Genomic DNA, 20,757 nt, shown 5'->3' with positions numbered 1-20,757 from the left:
GTGAAGATTAATTTTACTTCTCTTCTATACTGTATCATCAATTTATCCTTTTCCAGTTTGAGAAAAGGAACTCTCTTAAGTATTGCTACTCTAGAGAGCCAAACCTGACATATGTGCCCCAATTCCCAGAGAAGCAGCTTTTTTTATTAGGCACATGCTCAGCACAGAACAAGTCATTACTTTCTCCCTTGCTCTAAGCTCTTCTGAGAAAAGACTGTCCTCTAGGGAGAGCTAGACTAGAGGATATATTTTAGATTTAGTTTAACCATCTTGAGCTCATAAGAAATATCATGTTTAACAAGAAATGTAACAGTGTCACTACTTTAAAAAAAGCAGAGGGATTGTTCTATGAAGGTGATGAAAATGAAAGGCTCCTTGGTGGCAGAAATATTGTGATGGCATTGGTCATATTTCAGCAACTATTTCCCATTTTAAAATGCTATTTGTTATACTTTTACTCTGATGTATCCCCCTCTGCTGTTACAGAAAAATGTAATTTCTTATGTCAGTTGATGCTATTATCGAACCCCACTTTGCACTGCCTGTGACACACAGCAGGAAAGACTTTTTCTGCTGAATATGAAATGTCCACATTCATTTAGCAAGAGAAAGCTGACTGTGATACAAAGGGATAATATTCTAAATATAAGATACATGTATTGTCTTCTCCACAGTATGCTATTATTTTTTTATTAATAACATGCTGAAAAGAAATTTCTATATCTGTATTTAATCTTCTGTTCCGAATCTGTCTGCTCAGATATGTAAATTCAGCAAACATGAAAATGCTAATATATTCTAAAAATTATCAATTTTATACAAAAAATTATACAAACTACATAAGGTTATATTTTGGGGTAAAGGATATGAAGAATAGAGTAGTTAATGCTTTCAACTCATATAAATTAATCATTATACATTTTTTTTTACATTTTAATTATTATAGGTAATGCCAGTGACTTCTCAGAGGAAAAGAGATTATGCCTTTGTCTTATTCCTGTTTTCATTTGAAGTACACAAAAGTAAGCCTTTTGCTGTGGAGTGTTATTTGATTATAAACTGTGATGATCTATATACTTTATTTTTCAATTGTTATTTAATACTTACTATACAGACTGTACGTGTTTGAAGAGAGTTCAAAATATAGTGCAAATTTACTACAGCAGTAGTAATAGCAGTAAACTATAATAAAAAAAGTTATGAAAAAGTGATATAGTACTGGAAGTAGACTTACTGTATATTGTTAAATGGAATCTAAAATTTTAATGCAAACCATAAATATTCACTCATCATTCAGGGCTATTTAGATATGTTTAGTCTTATTTGTAAGTCACTTGAGTGCCATCACACTCATTTCCTGCTTTATGTTATTAGCACAATTTTTCACAAAGCAAGAGAAAACTCTGTTAGTGATATGCGATACCTGAAGGAAATAATAAAATAGATTTATGTGCACAATGCTCAAAGTTACAGAGAAGTTATATAAAGAATATAGTGCATTGAAGCTTATAACTTTGAAAACATCCCTTAAAGTCTGATAATTGTGGATTAAGCTTCAAGATGTTTCCTGAAAAGTGTTATCAGGAGTTTTTAAGAATACTGAAACCAAACTTTAAGACAAAATATTTAGTCTATTTTCAGAGCTTGCCTTCATATGTTACAAAGTTAAAACTTACAACACTGGTTAATTGTTTATGTCCTGTGGAGGAGCACAAATGTCATGCAAATGTGCTGTGAAAAAAAGATATACAGTACTGTAATATGTTTATGTGAGTAAAGCCTACATTACTTAACACATTTCAGCACTGACACTGAATGACTTCACTCCTATTGTCAGATTCTCTTAGGTGCTGTGTAATATTTGCCATTTTATAAAACCCAAGTAGGTAGTTGTGTCAGCATGCATAGGCTGCACAGGAACAGGTAAAGGTTTATTCCATGCTGAAAAGTGCAAAACTGAAACGTGCATTTTATAAAACTGCCGTGTCTGGAAGGGGTTAATCAGATCAAGCTTTCCATCATCCATTGCTGATAAGATTAAATTCATATTAATCCCTTGGAGGAGAGCTTTTGCTTCTGGGGTAGGATGTATTCAGTTTGTTGCTTTTAAATGAGATTTATGGAGAGTGAACTGGATAGTGTAAAAAACAATGCATCCTGAGACAGGGGTCAGTGTAGTGAACTCTAAATAAAGACATGCAATGAACATAAGGGCAGCATTCATACTTCTAAAAATTAAAAGTTTTATTTTACAACCTTACATCATACTTTATGCTTTCTAATATTAGAAGTAATTAATAAAAATGGGCTTTAGGTCTGTGAACGTATCATTTCCTAAGAGGAACAATCAGAACTGTGACACAGAACCAGGACTGAAAGCACCTTGTTAACCTGCAGTCCTTTTATATTCTGTGAGTCCTGCATAAAGAAAGGATTCTGGTTTGACCTTAAATTGAAATTTTATCTGATCTACATCCCTTCTACTTTAATGAATTCAACATATCTGAAAATGGAAAGCAATCGGGGGCTTGTTAGGTGCTTCAGATAGTCTTAAAGATTACCATAATATCTAGAATCATACAGTGGCTTTCATCTTCAAAAATATATTCGTTTTCATTTCTCTAGAAGTACTGACAGCATAGCTTTATCAATGCCAATTGTACAACATCTGGTTTAGGTACGTTTTGAAAACATGACTATGATGGTTATGGTAATAACATCCCATTTTCTATTTTTATATGCCTTTTCATGTTAATAATTTGGAACAGGAAATATGTCTTCCTTTTTGAGAAAAGGAAAAGTCAAACTGCAGCTTGCAGAAGGTTGTATAAATATAAAATGGTTTCATTTCATGGTCCTGATTTTTATTTTTATTAAGTTACATTCTTCTTGCAAATGCTACTGTGTCAATTTATTCTATCTTGTGCAAAAGAACAGATAAATGGATTTGCAGAGGCCTACTGAAAGGCTTGCTTTTAGATGAGAAATCCCTTAAAAGAGACATTTTTCTGTTATTTTTGTATCTAATTAAATTTACGCTCCTAATTTACCTGTGGTCAATAAAGTAACAGTGCAGCATTGTGTTTGTACATGGCTATCGAAGCAGAAATGAATTCATTCCCCTGATACTACTGGGTCAATACAGAAGGAATTGTTGCAGCTTTTGAAACTCCAGGAAAAAAAAAATCTGTTTAATTAGAAAAATGTTAACTATCTGCAATAAATGCAGCTTTTTTCTTTATGGGTTAGGTTAGAAAATGAAACACTTTCCCAGACATGCTGGAATACTGGAAAATTTATTAGAAGCTTTCTTAAAATGAAAATTGCTGTGGTTCATAATAAAGTAGAAATTACTGCACTGTGTCACTGCCAATTTAGCTTAAATTAATTGAAAAGAGCCAAGATATATTACTAATAGTGACCAATGGATGTTTGAAATGTTGATGTGTATGCATGACCTTCAACGTTCCTTTGAATAAAGCCATTAATTGTTTCTATAAAGCATATGAATGATTTGTTTTGCCCAGCATAATGCCGTTTATTGGCAACAATGTTCAAGAGTGATGAGGAAGGTTTACAAAGCTCAGACCTACTACCTTATTAGTATGTTGAGAAGGAGGATAAAATACTGACTTACAAGTCTGCAGAGCTCGAAGGTTTATTCAGAGTAATGGCTGCAATATCAGGATACCCCTGTGAGTTTCTGTTTTTTTTTCTTGGTTGGCACTTTAATTAGAATGTATTATGCAGCAAAACTCTTAGGTATTCTAGAGTAGGTTTCATACCCTCATTACCTCTTGCAGAATCAGCCCAGAACTAAGCCAATTACATTATTGTGACATAAACAGTTAAGATAATTGTGCAGCAAAATATCACAGGAGGACACATACCCTACAAAGGCAGAAGAACATGTAAAATGCAAGAGCTATTTCAATTAAGATTGTGTTCGTCAGCCTGGCAATTCTAAAAATATTCCAGTATAGTGGGATTATGAATGATAATGTCCCAGTTTATTTGTGTGTACAAAAGAATATCCAAAGTCTCACAGCATGGTTTCAGGAAAATATATTTTATCCACAGTAATACAGATTACCTCAGATCTACTGTATCTCAGAATAAAGCAACATTATTCTTAAGTTTTAAGTGATTTTATGTACAGTAATACAGGTTACTTCACAACTCGGGATAAAACCACAGAATTAAAACTAATACATCAAACACTACATTGTGCATTTAATTCCTTCTGATTCTAAGCAGAAATGCACAATAAATGCTATTAGACGTTTCATTTTTTCAATTATGAGCTTTAGGTTTTTTTCAGCTTGAGGACTAACTACAAGTAGAGTCCCAAGCAACATGGCTAAGCTTTTTGAAAACTACACTGCTTTATTGAGAATGAATACAGCAGTTTTTTCTTCATGTGGAAAGGTTTGGAATCACATTTAGGCTCAGAAGGGATATAATTGACTTTCAGCAGATGAAATAGACAGTATTACCACTTAATGTGCAGGGTGAAGGTCTTTTAATTTTGCTGTCATTTGTCTTCCTTAGGTTTGTTTGCCTGAGGCTGATAATGACTGCTAATGCAAATCCTCACCCTTGTTGCTATAAAGGTTGAGTTTATTTGCTCTTTTGCTTAATAGGTCTGAATTGGGCATTGGGGTCATTTTTTAACAAGTCCATCCATCCATTTTCTAAACACTTTAAACAAAACGCAGTCGCAGGGGAGCAAGAGCCTTTCCCAGCAAGCAATGGGTGCAGGGCAGGATGCACCTTGGATGGGATGCCAGTCCCAGGGCACAAACAAACACACTCACACCAGGGCCAATTACCCCAGAAGCCAGTTAATCTACCGGTATGTCTTTGGACTGTGGGACAAAACTTGAGCACTTGGAGGAATCCCTCGCGATCACTGGGAGAGCATACAAACTCCACACAAATAGCACCCCAGAACTTAACCCAGGGCCCCAGCACTGCAAGACAGCAGTGCTAACCACTGTGGTGCCCCTATTACACCACAAATAAAAACATTCATTTTTATTATTGATAGATTTGGCTGACCTATCCAAAAAAGGAATTACAATTGTACTTATACCACTGGGCATTTAATTAAATAATCAGTTATATACCTTGCTTAAGGGTATAATTTGACACCTCCACCTTTATGCCCTGTGACCAGCCTTAACTTAAATAAGGTGGGTCACAAGGCCTGGTTAAAATAGAACTCACAACAACATGAAATATGTTAGAGTGAAAGGAGTCTTTATTGTAGCAGACTCTTCCAGGATACAGAGACTTGTTGTTTCAAAGCCTAACCAGAACCACCCCTCTGAACCCCTCTTTAAACCAAAAAATTTACCTTCATGTGAGAATGTCTTAGCCTTGACCAGTTAACTAATAATTACCAATTTCACCTGAGGTGTACGTACAGTATGTACAGCTATTAGAGGCCTTTTCCGGTTTCTAGTGGTATACAGTATCAGCTAAAATACCAATCTTTTCCTGTTCTGCCACACACCTGTTTTTATTAATTTATCTTAATTAACTTAATTAATTTACTCCTCCACCACACACAGTTTTTAAAAACTTTATCATTATTGGATACTTAATCAATTTGGGTACATGAAAACAAGTAGTAAGGCTGAACTGAATTCCTGAAATCTGTTAATATACAGTAAGATTCTTTCAAATACTTTTGTTTCTTCTATCTATAGCATTTCTTTAACTGATGGTCTGAATATTTAACTTGTTTTGAGACTTGCAGACAAGTCTATTTACTCTCCAGGTAAGTGATTTAGCATCATGAAGTAAATCTTTTTACTTCAGTTTATTGCTTACTGAATGTGTTTTGACTTTTTTCACACCTTTCAGTCTTTTCATTGGTGAGTGCATTAGCCATTGCCAAGAGAATTCCTGACAGTCCTGTATATAGCAGGAGACCCATCTCAGCCATATAAGTCAATCTCATATAATGTGACCCATTCAATAGGCATCTTTCAGCGAGTGGTATATGTCACTTTCTGTAACATATTGGCTGCTTTCACACAGCTGGAGTCAGTGTCACAATTGTATTGAGTGCAACCGTTTTAATTATTAATACAGTCAGGAAGATTCTTTTTCATTATAGAAAAAGGGGGCTTGTAGAATGTGTAGGTTTCCTGTCTTAATTGGACAAAATAGGATGAAAATGCTATTTTTTCTCAACTGAGCTAAATATGATTGGGAGGATAACAGAATAAATTAACTTTGTTCAGGCCAAATGTAGGAACAAGACACCTACAGTATGTGAACATAAAGACAGATACAAATGAGATGAGGCTATTTGGCCTCTATGTGGTGAATGGTGGACACGATCAGACTAAGAGCCATCATAACATCAGATTATAAAAGCACATATGGTGTCCTGTCACTGTTATTGGTTTTGGGAAGCCTCCGAGCTCCTAGGATGTACCAGTAGTCTCCTTTCAGCTAAGCCTGCTCAGTGCCAAAAACCAGTCCATCACAGAGGTATCAGATCAAATATCTTCTAGTCTTCTGTAATCCATAAGAAACTCCAGAGCAGCAGAAGTCCTGACCATTACCTTTCTCTTCCGTCTAAAAAATATTTCCAATACATCCAGGGACATCCTGACACACTGAACTGGTTTCATCCCCTCAATAAATGGTCAGGCTTCCCCTTTAATAGAAATATATAATATGTCTAATAGTATAGTATTAGAAAGTGTAATAGGTGGAAAAAATAGATGTCTCTTGTCTCCTCAGAGACCTACTGGCAGGCCAACCATTTTGGTGCCCAGTTTCCAGCTTAAACACAACCCTCAAGCCTATGCCCACTTGCCTACTAATATAAGTTATTCCTGTGCCATGTGGAATCACCAACTGCACCAATCAAATTAGCCCTTTTCCTCCCAGTGGCATTCCAGTCACACAGGACACTATCCAGGCAATCAAGCCAGAAGTGTCCAGTCTTCACTCACTGCGGAGGCCCTGGACAAAGCCTTGGATTTTTTCCTCTCTGAGTGCTACTTTATACACTTCCTGAGTGGCTTTACACCGATTGCTAATTCGACATGAGTATCCCACATCGACTGTCATTACATGGAATGTGCTGCCTCAGCATCCTGGTTCTCAGAGTGGTGTTGTAACACCTTTGTGGTTTCTATCCTGAGCTTGTCAACATGGCTCACTAGTTTTAGAACCGATAGCATTCTTTGTGTTTGTAAAGCACCACAGTATATTGTAGATGTAATTGCACAACATTAATTTCTTAGATGTAAAACTAAAAGTTGAAAAGCAACATTTGAGAGGAGGAAGTAGTTTTTTTTGCAAAGTACCAAGTTCTTGAGAGCCTGGTTTTCATTCTGTTGAGCTAATTATTTGAATTACAGTAGGAGTCAAATTACCTGTCTACATCAGGTATTAATTGAAAAGGACTTTTGAAACTTGCAGTTGTCTAGTTAGTCAAGACCTTCTTTAACTATTTGCTGTCTATGGAGCTAAGTGAAAAAAGAGTTGTATTGGGTTTTTTTAAAACATAAACAAGTTATTAACATTAAAAAGTCCAAATTTGTTGCTGTTAAACAAATGAAGAGAAAACTACAATTTTCCTAAAATGTTCTTGTAAGAGGAAGACATTCCAGCTTAAAACAATATAAACAACATCAAGACTGACAGAATTATGAGGAATTTTGAGAAATGTGTAACTGCAGGAAAGGAAAACTGTGTTTGTTTAGGGAGGTAAGGTAGGGGCAGAATGCACAGTTCAACACTGAACGATCAAGAGCCCAGCTTACTGCTCCCACTTTGCATTACTAAATTAAAGTATTGTCTTGTGGCTGCTCAACCATTGTTTTCAAAAGCCGAGTCTGTTACTATTCAACACCTACTCCTGCATCTTTAGTGTTGTGCGGAACATTCAGCCCACATTCACTCTCTTTGATATGTAAGAACACCCTTGTCATTGTTTCATAAGGCTGATTTTCTTCTTTTATTTTTCTGTACATAATTTTAAAAAGTACATAATTTTAATTAAAAATCAATTTAATTAAAATAAATTATACCACATTACAAAAGTATCCGGCCCCTTTCGTTCAGTACATCAGTTAAGATACAAAGGACTGTTTGAAAGGTCACACCATTAGTGTAATTGCCTTTGTGTATAATCAAAATTAATTTAACCTGACTTCTAAGAAAACTATATCTGTAAATTCTTAGATACTGAATTTCAAACCACAACTAATATAGTGTTATGAAAGATCAACCTAGAAGACCAAGGAACTTTCAAAATTCAGGATTAAACAAAGCAAGACATGGATACAAGTCATGCCTCCAAACCAAAAACCCAGACTGTACATGCACAAATCTAGTAAAAGATGTAATCCTGAAGTCAATGGAGACTAGTTGCATAGTTCCAAAGCCTGAGAGAGTCAACTGTTCATACATAGATAATATCCCATTAGTTGCACGACACTGACCTGTATGGACAATTGAAAAAAATTGAAGAAAGAAGCCATTGGTGAAAAAGGGCTTAAGACAAAGCTGGTAGATGACACTGAAAATTGATTTTTATGCAAAGCATTGTATCTGGCTCATGTTTAACACAGGACGTTTTCCAGTCAATCACCATGATTGTCAGATTGTGAAAGAATCATGTTATGTTTCTCATCCACAGACTCTGTGAGGTTTGCTGGGATTGAGGGAGAAATGGATGGTGTAGTTTAGAGGAAAACCATTTTACATCACCAGATAATCTGATATTAGGATGAAAATTCACATAGCAGCACGATGATGACCAGAGGCACAAGGTCACTGAAGTAATCTGAGAGGATGAGGGTGAATATCCCTGAGTGGTCAGTCAAAGTCAAGCTTGGCATTCAATAAAAAATGACAAGGCTTGAAAATTGTAATCCATCACTGATCCCCCAACAAACGTAATAAAACACTAAGGTTGAAATACTTCTACAATCAATACATTTGTATTCCCCTCTCACATATAAAGGTGGTTAGTTTGATCATTACGGTTTTGAAAACATTCAGACAAATGTGTATCCATAATTTGTAATTTTACAGGAATCTTGAGTTATTGGTGGAGTGAATATTTTTTTTCCATAAACCTTATACTGTATGTAATATGTTTTAAAGAAATGCATATGATTTACTTCCCCTTTGTCAGGATCACTTTAATTTGAGGGTATGTCAAGGCAATGTGTGGGATAGTAATCAGTTCAGCTATTTGCCGATAGGGGTGAAAGGTGGCGATTACACTGGCTGAAGAAAGTAATGGAAGTCTGTCTCAAGCTAACCACATCTGCTGCTACCATGAGTATTCATTTGACTGGGATTCCTAATAGTTGTTTTTTTCCTGAGGTAAATGTTGCGAAATTATTGTTGTCATTCTGTGTTAATTCTCAGGCATCTACCGGTGTCATTTTTGTTCAAAGTAAAAGTCTGCCCCTTTAGAGTGTACTGCATTGCTCAGATTTACTGTATAAGAAATGTATTTTTCTAACGCAAGATTCATGTAGCTATTCATATATTCTGTAAACTAGCTCTCAAGCTTCCATCTTTCTTAAATATTGCATTTTTGCAGATTCCAGATCAAGTCTTGGTACAACAGATGGGCATTAAAGGGGTTATGGTACAGTAGTTTATGTACTGTACAATATCTTCACAGTCATCAGTTTTCTTTTATTATATGGAGTCATAGTGTTTGATGAATTTAGAACCAATTGCATGATATTTACAATTCAGTATTATCATATTTAGGGGTAACAAACCTAATGTAAAATGTATTTTTTTACTTTTTTATGTTTACATTTCTCTTTTTTTAAGGTAAATGGTGTGAAGTAGATGTCAATGAATGTGCCTCAGATCCATGCCTGAACAGTGGAAGATGTATTGATGATGTCAATCGTTATCAGTGTTTGTGTGCCAGCGGCTTTATGGGATCAAATTGTGAAACAAACATTGATGAATGTGCATCAGACCCTTGTCTTCATGGGAGGTATGATTGCTTTTGTGCTTATATATTTCTTAGCATTTCAGGAAGCTTGATTAAATCATTTTAATTAAACTTCTCACTAGTGCAGTTAAGGATGACAGATGTTGCAAGTTTGCAGTAATGTAATATATTGACAGATGATCTAAGATCTCTTTCAATTATGCTTATTGCCATAAGGTAGTTTTCCATAAATTAGAACTAATTAGTCTTTAATATAGTTAACAGTGGATCCTAAGCTATTAAATGAATGATGCAGAAAACAGAAGAAGCATCCTTAAGGTGATAATTAAAGGAAACCAAATAAACTAGAAATGTATGCTTCGATTTACTAACACCCAGCCCGGTTTGAGGTTGAAAAGTTAAGTTTATTTTCTCTTTTTTTTATTTTCAGTTGCACTGATGAGATTAACAAGTATGTGTGTCAGTGTGAACCTGGCTGGACCAGTGACAGATGTGAGATTAATATTAATGTAAGTTGTTATTTTATAAGGATTATCATCATGAGGTATCACATTTTATGTACAGTGGTTCTTTGAAATATGTTTAAATTGCTATTAGGCTGCAGTTTTCTTTTAACAAGTTGAAAATTCTTCAATTAGAAAGTGTTTTGTTTAAAGTATATTTAATAATTCATTATTCATGTCGATATCTACTGTATGTATACGTTTCTTAAACACGATAACATAAGAAGATTTACAGCAGTGAAGATGTCATTTGAATTTCATTGAAATTGCTGGTTACTGGCTTAATATTTCTGAAATTCATCATAATTATTGCTGGAGTGTCCCTATGCAGCTAATGAATAATGTTATATTAATGTGCCCTTTGCAAGTCCCTGCTGGTTGCTTGTTTAAAGTAAATGAAACAAGTTTAATTATATATACAATAATTGGTCTCTCTTGCTACTGCATATGTCAATCAGAAGTGTCCATTGCACAGTATTTATAAACATTTATTTGTTATTATTTAATACACAATGTAGCAGAGATTAAAATGGCTTCAGAAATAAGGAACTCCTAGAAATGTGAAAGGTGGATTTTCTTTAGTATAGAAGTCATTCGGAACTCCAGCTTTAGAGATTTGCACTGTATTATCACTTCTCTATGACTTCTACTTTTGACACCTCCTTTCACATATATCAAAACCTATCTTCACAAGAAGGGCTTAGAGGGTATTAGCATAGACACTGCACGACGATCTCTCTTTTTACCGTAACTTCAAGATGTAATTTTAAATTTTTCCTGACCTTTCAGTCAAACTAGAACTAATATGAAATAATATGAAATAATGCACTACAAAATCCTTGATTTTTCTGCTCTCCAAGAGGTCGGTGCAACTGTTCACCAGTTTATTATTAAATGCTTAAAATTACAGCGTAAAGTGGCATTACAAAAATACTAAATGCTTATTGACCATTATTGGAGTTTTATATAAAAATATTGGAAGCCTTTCCAGCCATGAAATATTTTACAAAAAAGCATGACATTGTCATTGGACATGCTTTGGTGGCACAAATGCATACAATATACTTAGACAGGGTAACTGTTTGTTAAAGTAATTGTGTCCTTTTTTCTGTTCCTGTTACAAGGCTACACTGAACATGTAGTCCTGATTCTTAAAAAACAATCTTAAAAAAAGCAAGCAGTCAACATCACCATTGACTCAAGAGCTGTTTATCAGCTGAGGAATGACCACCTCAAAGTGGAAGAAAATATTTTTGTTACTTGACTGTGCACATTTGAAATGCAGCATCTTCATCAGTGCTAATTAGCAAACCCTCATTGATATTTTGTCATTGATATTCAATGATCAAAAGTTGTAAGATCTTTTGTAAAACTGCTTTTCATTCCATTGTGTAAAAGAAATAGAATACACTGGATTGCGGCATGATAATCATGTATCTGATCACAACAGGTCTTTTGGCATAGAGATATCTGATACAGTACATTTTGGAGTTATGTCAGTTCTATTACATTCATTAGGCTTAAAGGAAATCAATCAACACCTACTCTATTAAAATTACACCAAAAGACTGGTACATACATCTGATACATATATCAGGCATCTGATAACAATATTAAACAGCTGAATGCCTTTGCTTGGAATATTTTTTCTAAATAAATGAATCTGAAGGTGAAGGTTTGATGTGTTTTTGAAAAAGATTTCCAATGCATATACTTCACTTTGTGAGGGTTTTGTTCAAATAAATAAATTTTGTTTTAACCAGAAGGAAAAAAAACATTCTTTTATGGTTACAAATGGAAAAAAAATGTTACAAATTGTTGCTTTTCATGTTTGTGTTTTAAGTAGTTCATTATAAGTCTCTAATTGTCAGAATAATTGGGACCCAATTAGTTCCACTAGTTCATTAGTTTGAGCTTGATTCTCACATTTAATTGCTTTTTTTGTTCTTTATACACTCAGTGTGAAGACAGTAGTTTAAAGGATTTGATAGTGTATTAACTGATTAACTTTCCTGCCATGATTTCATTTCCAAGGAATAAAGTTAGTCTTCCAAGGGACTGAAGATATAGATTCGCAGTAGAAAGCAGATGTAGAAAAGCTATTAAATGCTGGGCTACTGTTGTCAGGGGGAAGTGAACAGTTTTAGATATATGTTTCAAATATTGATCACCACATGCCTTGTTTTCCCTCTTAGTGATAATTTGTTCAATATTAGCATCCAGGCCACCACTCAGTAGCTACGGATTCTAAGGTAATAACCAAGTGAATCAACACATTGTGATTGGATTATTTTTTATCGCAAGAGGTACTATAACTGTACTATGAACGGTATTTGTGTTTCACAAAACATTTTGTGTAAGAAAAGAAATACTTGAAAATAATTATGGAACCAAAGACAAATGAGATATTATAGATTGATAACTTTTGTGTAACCATGAAATGTTACACTCATATGCTGTAATGTCATTAGTTGTCAGGCCACCCATCAGAAAGTGCCACATTATCTCAAGGGTTACAGCACTGTAATTAATGATATCAGGCACTGATCTCATTGTTGAATTAAATGGCACAGTATGCAGTGAATGCAATGGCTCCTACAAAGGAAAACCAACATTTCTGATAACTGATCAATTGTAGCCCAACTTCAGACCAGTCCAGGGATAGTACTGCACATAATACAGCTCCAAACCTCAAGCTCATCAGCATAAATTATTTAAGTCAGTGGTTCTCAAACTGTGGTACGCGTACCGGCAGTGGTACGTGGAGTGCCGCCAAGTGGTACGCCAAATGACCCTGGAACTGTGTCGTGTGCGCTGAAAAATCGGGACGGGTTTTCATATTTTGTATTTTAATACGTGTCGAATACGCAGCCTACGTACTACGATACAGTGCGCGCTAATACTTCAGTGGACACAAGAGATACTCTAATTCTATACCACTCTATAGGAATGCGTGCTACGGACGCAAGTAACCAATTGTATTTTAAAAAAGCTACTGTATCTCCAGCAAATAGGGAGGAAGGAGAATGTGCGTGATTTTGGAACTATGCCAACGTTCTAAACACAGGAATGCATAGAAATACGTGCTACGAACGCAGGTAATCTTGTGAGCTCACGAAAGCGTGATAACAGAAAAATATTTAAGAACTGTTCTAATTTGAGAAAAATACACCAAGCGTCTCTGTGTTTCGCTCCCATGCGCATGAAATAAAAACTTTAAATAAATACGGAAATAAAAACGGAAACGCGGAAAAATGCAAGATTGCGTATTGCTAAAGCAGGTAAGCTACACTATTTTTGAAGAACCTTATTTACCGTTGGCAAAAGAGCTGACATGTATTATGTGTAGAGAAAAAGCTGCTAAACAGCTCGACCTGCTGCCCCCCCCCCCCCCCCCCCCCGAAAGACACAGTCATTCATAGAATTATTGAAATGAAGGATTATATCAAAAGTACACTGATAGAGCGCGTTAAGATGAGCAGATGTTTTTCACTGCAATTAGATGAGTCTGTAGTCGATTTGGCCAATTTGCTCATTAACGTTAGATACGAGTTTGAGGGCATGTCCCATGAAGACTTTCTGTTCTGTAAACCGCTACCATCAGGAACTACAGGAGAGCACATATTTCAGCTTCTGAATGAATTTATCGTAGAGAATGGCCTCGACTGGATAAAATGCGTCTGAGTTTGTACAGACGGTGCTAGAGCAATGACAAGCCGACATAACGGTGTAGTTGCACGAATTAGATAGGTTGCTCCAGAAATTAATGTACGCATTACAACATCCACCGCGTGACCTTTGCCGTCAAGAAAATGCCTGACGATTTAAAATCTGATAGACTCTGTTGTGAATTGTATCAAGGCTCGAAAAATTAATTCACATCTGCTTTGCTCAACTAAACAGGCTCACCACTCTCACTGAAATGGTGCTTTTTTATTAGTTGTTGTTAATGTTTTTTTTCTGTAAAGCACTTTGAGAAGCCACCTTTAAAGGTGCCATATCAAATAAAGTTTATTATTATAATATTTATTATATGTATGTGTGAGTGTGTGTGCACGCACACTCATGTTGGTCATTGAGAATTTCTGGGGTTCCTATGAGATGATGACTTGTAGGTGGTACTTGGATGCTTTGGTTGGATTAGGGGTGGTACTTGGTCCAAAAAGTTTGAGAACCACTGATTTAAGTGATAGGCGAGGTCGAGATTGTTAGTTTCCTTGCTACAGGTACAGTAGTTAATGTTGTTTCAAGAACAGTAACATGCACATTTACCCAAAATGGTCTTAGTGCACTATAGTACTTAGTACTATAGGCTTCATTTTTTTATTTTCTGTGTCAATGTTTCTTAGCAGAAAGTTTAAGTTTAAAGTTTTTCCTTCCTTGACCACATCTATTGTCACCATCCTGGTTTCATGAGGCCCTCATAGTACATGCAAATATAACACTAGATAAAATATCAGGCTCCAGTTATTTTACCATTTCTTTATGTTTTCCATGATTATTTTCAACACTTTAATTCCTCAATAAGAAAAAAAATGCAATTTTAAGAAAATCTTAATCATTATTTCAACCCAACGTATGCTGTTAATTTGAAATTTTATCTATAGTTGATCTTTCACACCCTTGTGCAGGTTTCATTGGAATTATCATTTGATTCATAAAATTGACTGATTTCAATTGTTCCATACTTATGCTCAGCCATTCTTTTGCTTTAAACATTTCCTGATTTGATGATTTTTGATACAGCAACATCATCCTTTACTTCAGCACTGTTAGCTTGATGTCACTTAATTGAAAATGTGCATATACTGTAATTCCAAGTAACAGAATAGAATGAATATACTTAGATTGAAGACCAGCTTTACAAAATGCAGTAATTAGATCTTAAAGACATGTATATATGAAAAGACAACTGATCTGCGTACAGGGATACACCCTACCAAGCCTATCCATTCTCCGTTCCAATTTATTTCACACTGAGCTACAGGATTACTATATTGTCATTCTCTCAGCATTTCAGATGTTGTGTGCTTCTCTGAGTCACGTGACTGAAATTCACTGTTTTCAAGATGTAGGTGAAAGCTGGGGGGTACCACAGAGTAGAATGGCTGAGTGGGCTTCATTGGGGGTGAAGGATGGTTATTTCAGTTTTGCATTGTATTTTACTGAGGTAAAAGTTATAGTGAAAGCACTGTGTTAATAATGTATAGCAGAGGGTTACACAAAGTTATCCTCCTTTTGCACATATAGAAAAAGAACTACATTTAAAACAAAATTTGCAAAGATAAATGTATATTTTTTTCGAACAAATAAAAATGATTGTATTTCAGATCATATTATTATATTTAAGGGGCAACAAAGCTGATACTGCACTCCAGCACTGGGTTCAATTCCTGACCTGATGAGCTGTCTGCGTGCCTTTGTATGTTCTCCATATGTACTGTATGTGTTTGTGTGGGCTTTAGCTGGGCGCTCCAGTTTCCTTCTCAAGTCCAGAAACATCCCAGATGTGTCTGTGTTTATGTCTGTCAGGCCTGTGATGGACTGGCATCCTATCCTGGGTGTATCCCACCTTGCGCCTGCTACTAGCACAAAGTGGGTAGGAAATGGGTGGATGGGTTATTTTAATTAGTGTATTAGTACACAATATACTGCAAATGATATTAGTGATTGATCCAGGATAACTATAATTGTAATTTAACAGAATATATTCCGAACTGCCATTTCATTTAGCTATGCTGCTGGAAGTGGAAATGTTAGTCCTAATTGACTGCAGGTGCTGTTTGCAACAAAAAGTAATATTCTGTCATTGGTATTTTATTTGTTAATACAAAAGTTTATTTAAGGGATAGGGTAGTGCATACCAGAGGACAGGCGCATCCTGCTTACTGGCCTGTTGAGCAGACTGAGAACATTTGACCCCCCATCTTGCATGGAACATTGGTTAAAGCCCCCATTTATACAGCTGAGTGGGCTGAAGTAACTGGAGTAAAGTATCTCAAGATACAATTGTGTCTGCAGCAGGGACTTGAATCCACAACCTGCCAGACCCTGGCGAAGTCGTTTCCCCATGACTCTATGCTGCCACTCTTAGATATATGGAATTATTGTCAAATATTCACAATTAAAAGGTTTTGTTTTATTGTGGGGAAGATTTTATATTGCACTGAGTAGCAGCTTCCTGTCAGTTTTTATCTGGTTTCTGTGCTGAGTTTCAAATATAATGGAGAGTATAATCTTATTTTTATGGTGTTTCTAAAAGCAAATACCCGAGATTCTTTTGTTCCACATGCCTGGAGTATTCACTGTTCAGCTTGCATGCCCTCCTGCCCTTGAGAGGCCCAATGTGTCAGTTGACCAGAACTGGATCTGTTTCTTGCTGTAGGTTATAGAAACACTGTATTGATCACTAGAAGAGGTGTTTGAAAGCACATTAGGGTAAATAAAGCAGGACCTTGTGTGTTACAGATTGCTATGAGCTGGTTTTGTTTTTATCAATTGTATTGATTTTTCAGTGGCTGAATAAAAGCATCAGCAGCATTTCAAAAGAATATAAGAATTACTGATTAAAATGTGGGACAGAAAATACTGTAAACTCCAATTGATTTGTGGCATGGGTCCTTCACCTTTTTTTCTTAATAATTTTCACACTTAACCAGGGTATGAGGCATTATTCTACAAACATGACATCTCAGGTGTACTGTACTTACAGTATGTGTTCATAATCACTGTTGATTTTTAATTAGGGTTAAAAGAGGGCAGATGATTTTATTGCTGTTGTAAAAATGTTATTTTGTCTAAACAAATGGATATTATTTTCACCATTGTTTGACTGTAGTAAATTGTAATCTTGTCATCTTTGATCCATTTGCAGTGGTTAATGTTAAAGACCTTGTGTTTACAGAAGAAATGTCATTATAATATATTGCTCTGTGAGATGCCACCCAAAGGCCCAGGAGTGCAATTAAAAAATCACCAGATATCTGTAACGAACAGTTCTTTCCGGACCCTATGCGGACGACACAGTCCGACGGAGTGGGGGGAACACTAGGGAAAAGTCATGCAGGAAAACGGGGCTGAAGACAAGGGGGCGTGTCCAAGGTGCGCTGGTGCACGGGGGAGGCGTGGCGTGGCCGAGGCGAACAATCCCAAAGAGTAATCCATAGAGTATCCAAAACATGAAGGTAAGTCCAAAACCAGGAGATCCATCAGAGGAAGGAATTAAAACACGAAGGCCGGGCCGGAACCGGCGGACGGGGAACAGGAACGGGAACCGAGGTTAAAACCTTAACGGGACCAGGCGCCTCCTGGTCCCGGACTCGCACGATATGGAAATCAGATGCAGAGCCCGGATGAGCGTCAGCGCCTGGCTTTTAAGGTGGGCTGGGAATAGGGAACAGGTGCAGAGAATAAAGTCTTAGTGAAAGGGCTGGAGCACCCTTAAGGAGGGGGGACTATAATCGTGACAGTACGCCCCTCCTTTTCAGGGCGGCTCCGAAGCCCTAAGAAAAAAAAAGGGGAGAAAAAAAAAAAAACTGATGGAATCCAGGCTGCCAGGGTGCCGTCCGCGGGGTCCAGGTGTTGGCTCTGCATTCTGTAACGAACAGTTCTTTCCGGACCCTATGCGGACGACACAGTCCGACGGAGTGGGGGGAACACTAGGGAAAAGTCATGCAGGAAAACGGGGCTGAAGACAAGGGGGCGTGTCCAAGGTGCGCTGGTGCACGGGGGAGGCGTGGCGTGGCCGAGGCGAACAATCCCAAAGAGTAATCCATAGAGTATCCAAAACATGAAGGTAAGTCCAAAACCAGGAGATCCATCAGAGGAAGGAATTAAAACACGAAGGCCGGGCCGGAACCGGCGGACGGGGAACAGGAACGGGAACCGAGGTTAAAACCTTAACGGGACCAGGCGCCTCCTGGTCCCGGACTCGCACGATATGGAAATCAGATGCAGAGCCCGGATGAGCGTCAGCGCCTGGCTTTTAAGGTGGGCTGGGAATAGGGAACAGGTGCAGAGAATAAAGTCTTAGTGAAAGGGCTGGAGCACCCTTAAGGAGGGGGGACTATAATCGTGACAGTACGCCCCTCCTTTTCAGGGCGGCTCCGAAGCCCTAAGAAAAAAAAAGGGGAGAAAAAAAAAAAACTGATGGAATCCAGGCTGCCAGGGTGCCGTCCGCGGGGTCCAGGTGTTGGCTCTGCATTCTGTAACGAACAGTTCTTTCCGGACCCTATGCGGACGACACAGTCCGACGGAGTGGGGGGAACACTAGGGAAAAGTCATGCAGGAAAACGGGGCTGAAGACAAGGGGGCGTGTCCAAGGTGCGCTGGTGCACGGGGGAGGCGTGGCGTGGCCGAGGCGAACAATCCCAAAGAGTAATCCATAGAGTATCCAAAACATGAAGGTAAGTCCAAAACCAGGAGATCCATCAGAGGAAGGAATTAAAACACGAAGGCCGGGCCGGAACCGGCGGACGGGGAACAGGAACGGGAACCGAGGTTAAAACCTTAACGGGACCAGGCGCCTCCTGGTCCCGGACTCGCACGATATGGAAATCAGATGCAGAGCCCGGATGAGCGTCAGCGCCTGGCTTTTAAGGTGGGCTGGGAATAGGGAACAGGTGCAGAGAATAAAGTCTTAGTGAAAGGGCTGGAGCACCCTTAAGGAGGGGGGACTATAATCGTGACAGTACGCCCCTCCTTTTCAGGGCGGCTCCGAAGCCCTAAGAAAAAAAAAGGGGAGAAAAAAAAAAAAACTGATGGAATCCAGGCTGCCAGGGTGCCGTCCGCGGGGTCCAGGTGTTGGCTCTGCATTCTGTAACGAACAGTTCTTTCCGGACCCTATGCGGACGACACAGTCCGACGGAGTGGGGGGAACACTAGGGAAAAGTCATGCAGGAAAACGGGGCTGAAGACAAGGGGGCGTGTCCAAGGTGCGCTGGTGCACGGGGGAGGCGTGGCGTGGCCGAGGCGAACAATCCCAAAGAGTAATCCATAGAGTATCCAAAACATGAAGGTAAGTCCAAAACCAGGAGATCCATCAGAGGAAGGAATTAAAACACGAAGGCCGGGCCGGAACCGGCGGACGGGGAACAGGAACGGGAACCGAGGTTAAAACCTTAACGGGACCAGGCGCCTCCTGGTCCCGGACTCGCACGATATGGAAATCAGATGCAGAGCCCGGATGAGCGTCAGCGCCTGGCTTTTAAGGTGGGCTGGGAATAGGGAACAGGTGCAGAGAATAAAGTCTTAGTGAAAGGGCTGGAGCACCCTTAAGGAGGGGGGACTATAATCGTGACAATATCAGCATTAATAATAAAAAAGCCAGTATTCTACAATCCTTGTTAGATGATCTGTAATTGATTTGACAAGAACTACAGCCAGACCCCAGAGAAGAAACATTTGGCTTCTAAGAAGCTTTCCTACAACTTTCTGTGGGATGAATAATTCAATTAGGCTGTGTTTTGCCTGCTAATTAATTGGTCTATAACATATAAAGTTTAGGGTTTTGTGAATCTCCTGTTCAAATCTTAAAGAATGAGAAAGAAGGAACTATAACAGAAATTAAACAAAAAAGTTGGGACAGAGGGTTGGTGGTCTCTTTTTGTGAATCAGATTAAATAGTTGCATGAAAAATAGTTGATTATTCAAACAACTGCCTTCATTACACAATTGTGACAAATCTCTTACAGTGTAATTGCACAAATCACATAAGAATATTTTTACAGCTGGAGAGGGCAGATATGTTATTCTTATTCTGAAAGTGTGAGACAATGGATAAGAGAGTTGCGTTACATTGCATTTACCAGGCACAGCCATGGTTACTGTGCACGGCAGACAAAATCAACACCAAGATCTTTTCATGTTGATCACTCCACCTGCGTAAACAGCGATGATGTCTCAGTCTTCCCGCACATAGCTGGAAGGGACCTCTACACGGCTGCCCACTCTCGCCAGTAGGATCTCCCAGAGTTTTCAGTGTTTTCTTTTGTGCTCCTGTTTGCTCTTATATCCATGCTTCTCTGCTCATTTTCACTCTGCTACAATGTAGGTTCACTTGGACCACTCACCCATCCTTCACTTTTATACTTTTAACAGATATAAAAGTGTTCAGACTTTTCTTCTAGCTTTCCTATCTTCACTGCTTTTGAGGTTTTTTTCCATGGTACTGTACCATTGTTGGTTATGGAAAATCACCTAAACTGAAAAAAGAAAGCCAGGTTATTTTAAAATTCTGATTAATAAGATTATTTTATATTCTGTACTCAATGTTAAAATGTATCTGGCAATTTA

General features: G+C 37.7%; 1 protein-coding gene across 1 annotated transcript in view; it reads left to right on the top strand.

Annotated features, from left to right (window-relative positions):
• eys (EGF-like photoreceptor maintenance factor) overlaps positions 1–20,757 on the top strand; it is a 341,768-nt gene that overhangs the window by 114,980 nt on the left and 206,031 nt on the right. Inside the window, exons 28-29 of the mRNA XM_088934016.1 lie at positions 9,832–10,003; positions 10,392–10,470. Coding sequence (XP_088790142.1) covers positions 9,832–10,003; positions 10,392–10,470 — 251 coding nt within the window. The remainder of the gene's footprint in view (positions 1–9,831; positions 10,004–10,391; positions 10,471–20,757) is intronic.

Source organism: Atractosteus spatula, chromosome 15, assembly GCF_055471065.1.
Source record: "Atractosteus spatula isolate fAtrSpa1 chromosome 15, fAtrSpa1.hap1, whole genome shotgun sequence".
In the NCBI taxonomy this organism is placed as follows: Eukaryota; Metazoa; Chordata; class Actinopteri; order Semionotiformes; family Lepisosteidae; genus Atractosteus; species Atractosteus spatula.
Note: the sequence above shows the minus strand (reverse complement) of the source record. Positions and strands in the feature narration are given on the sequence as shown.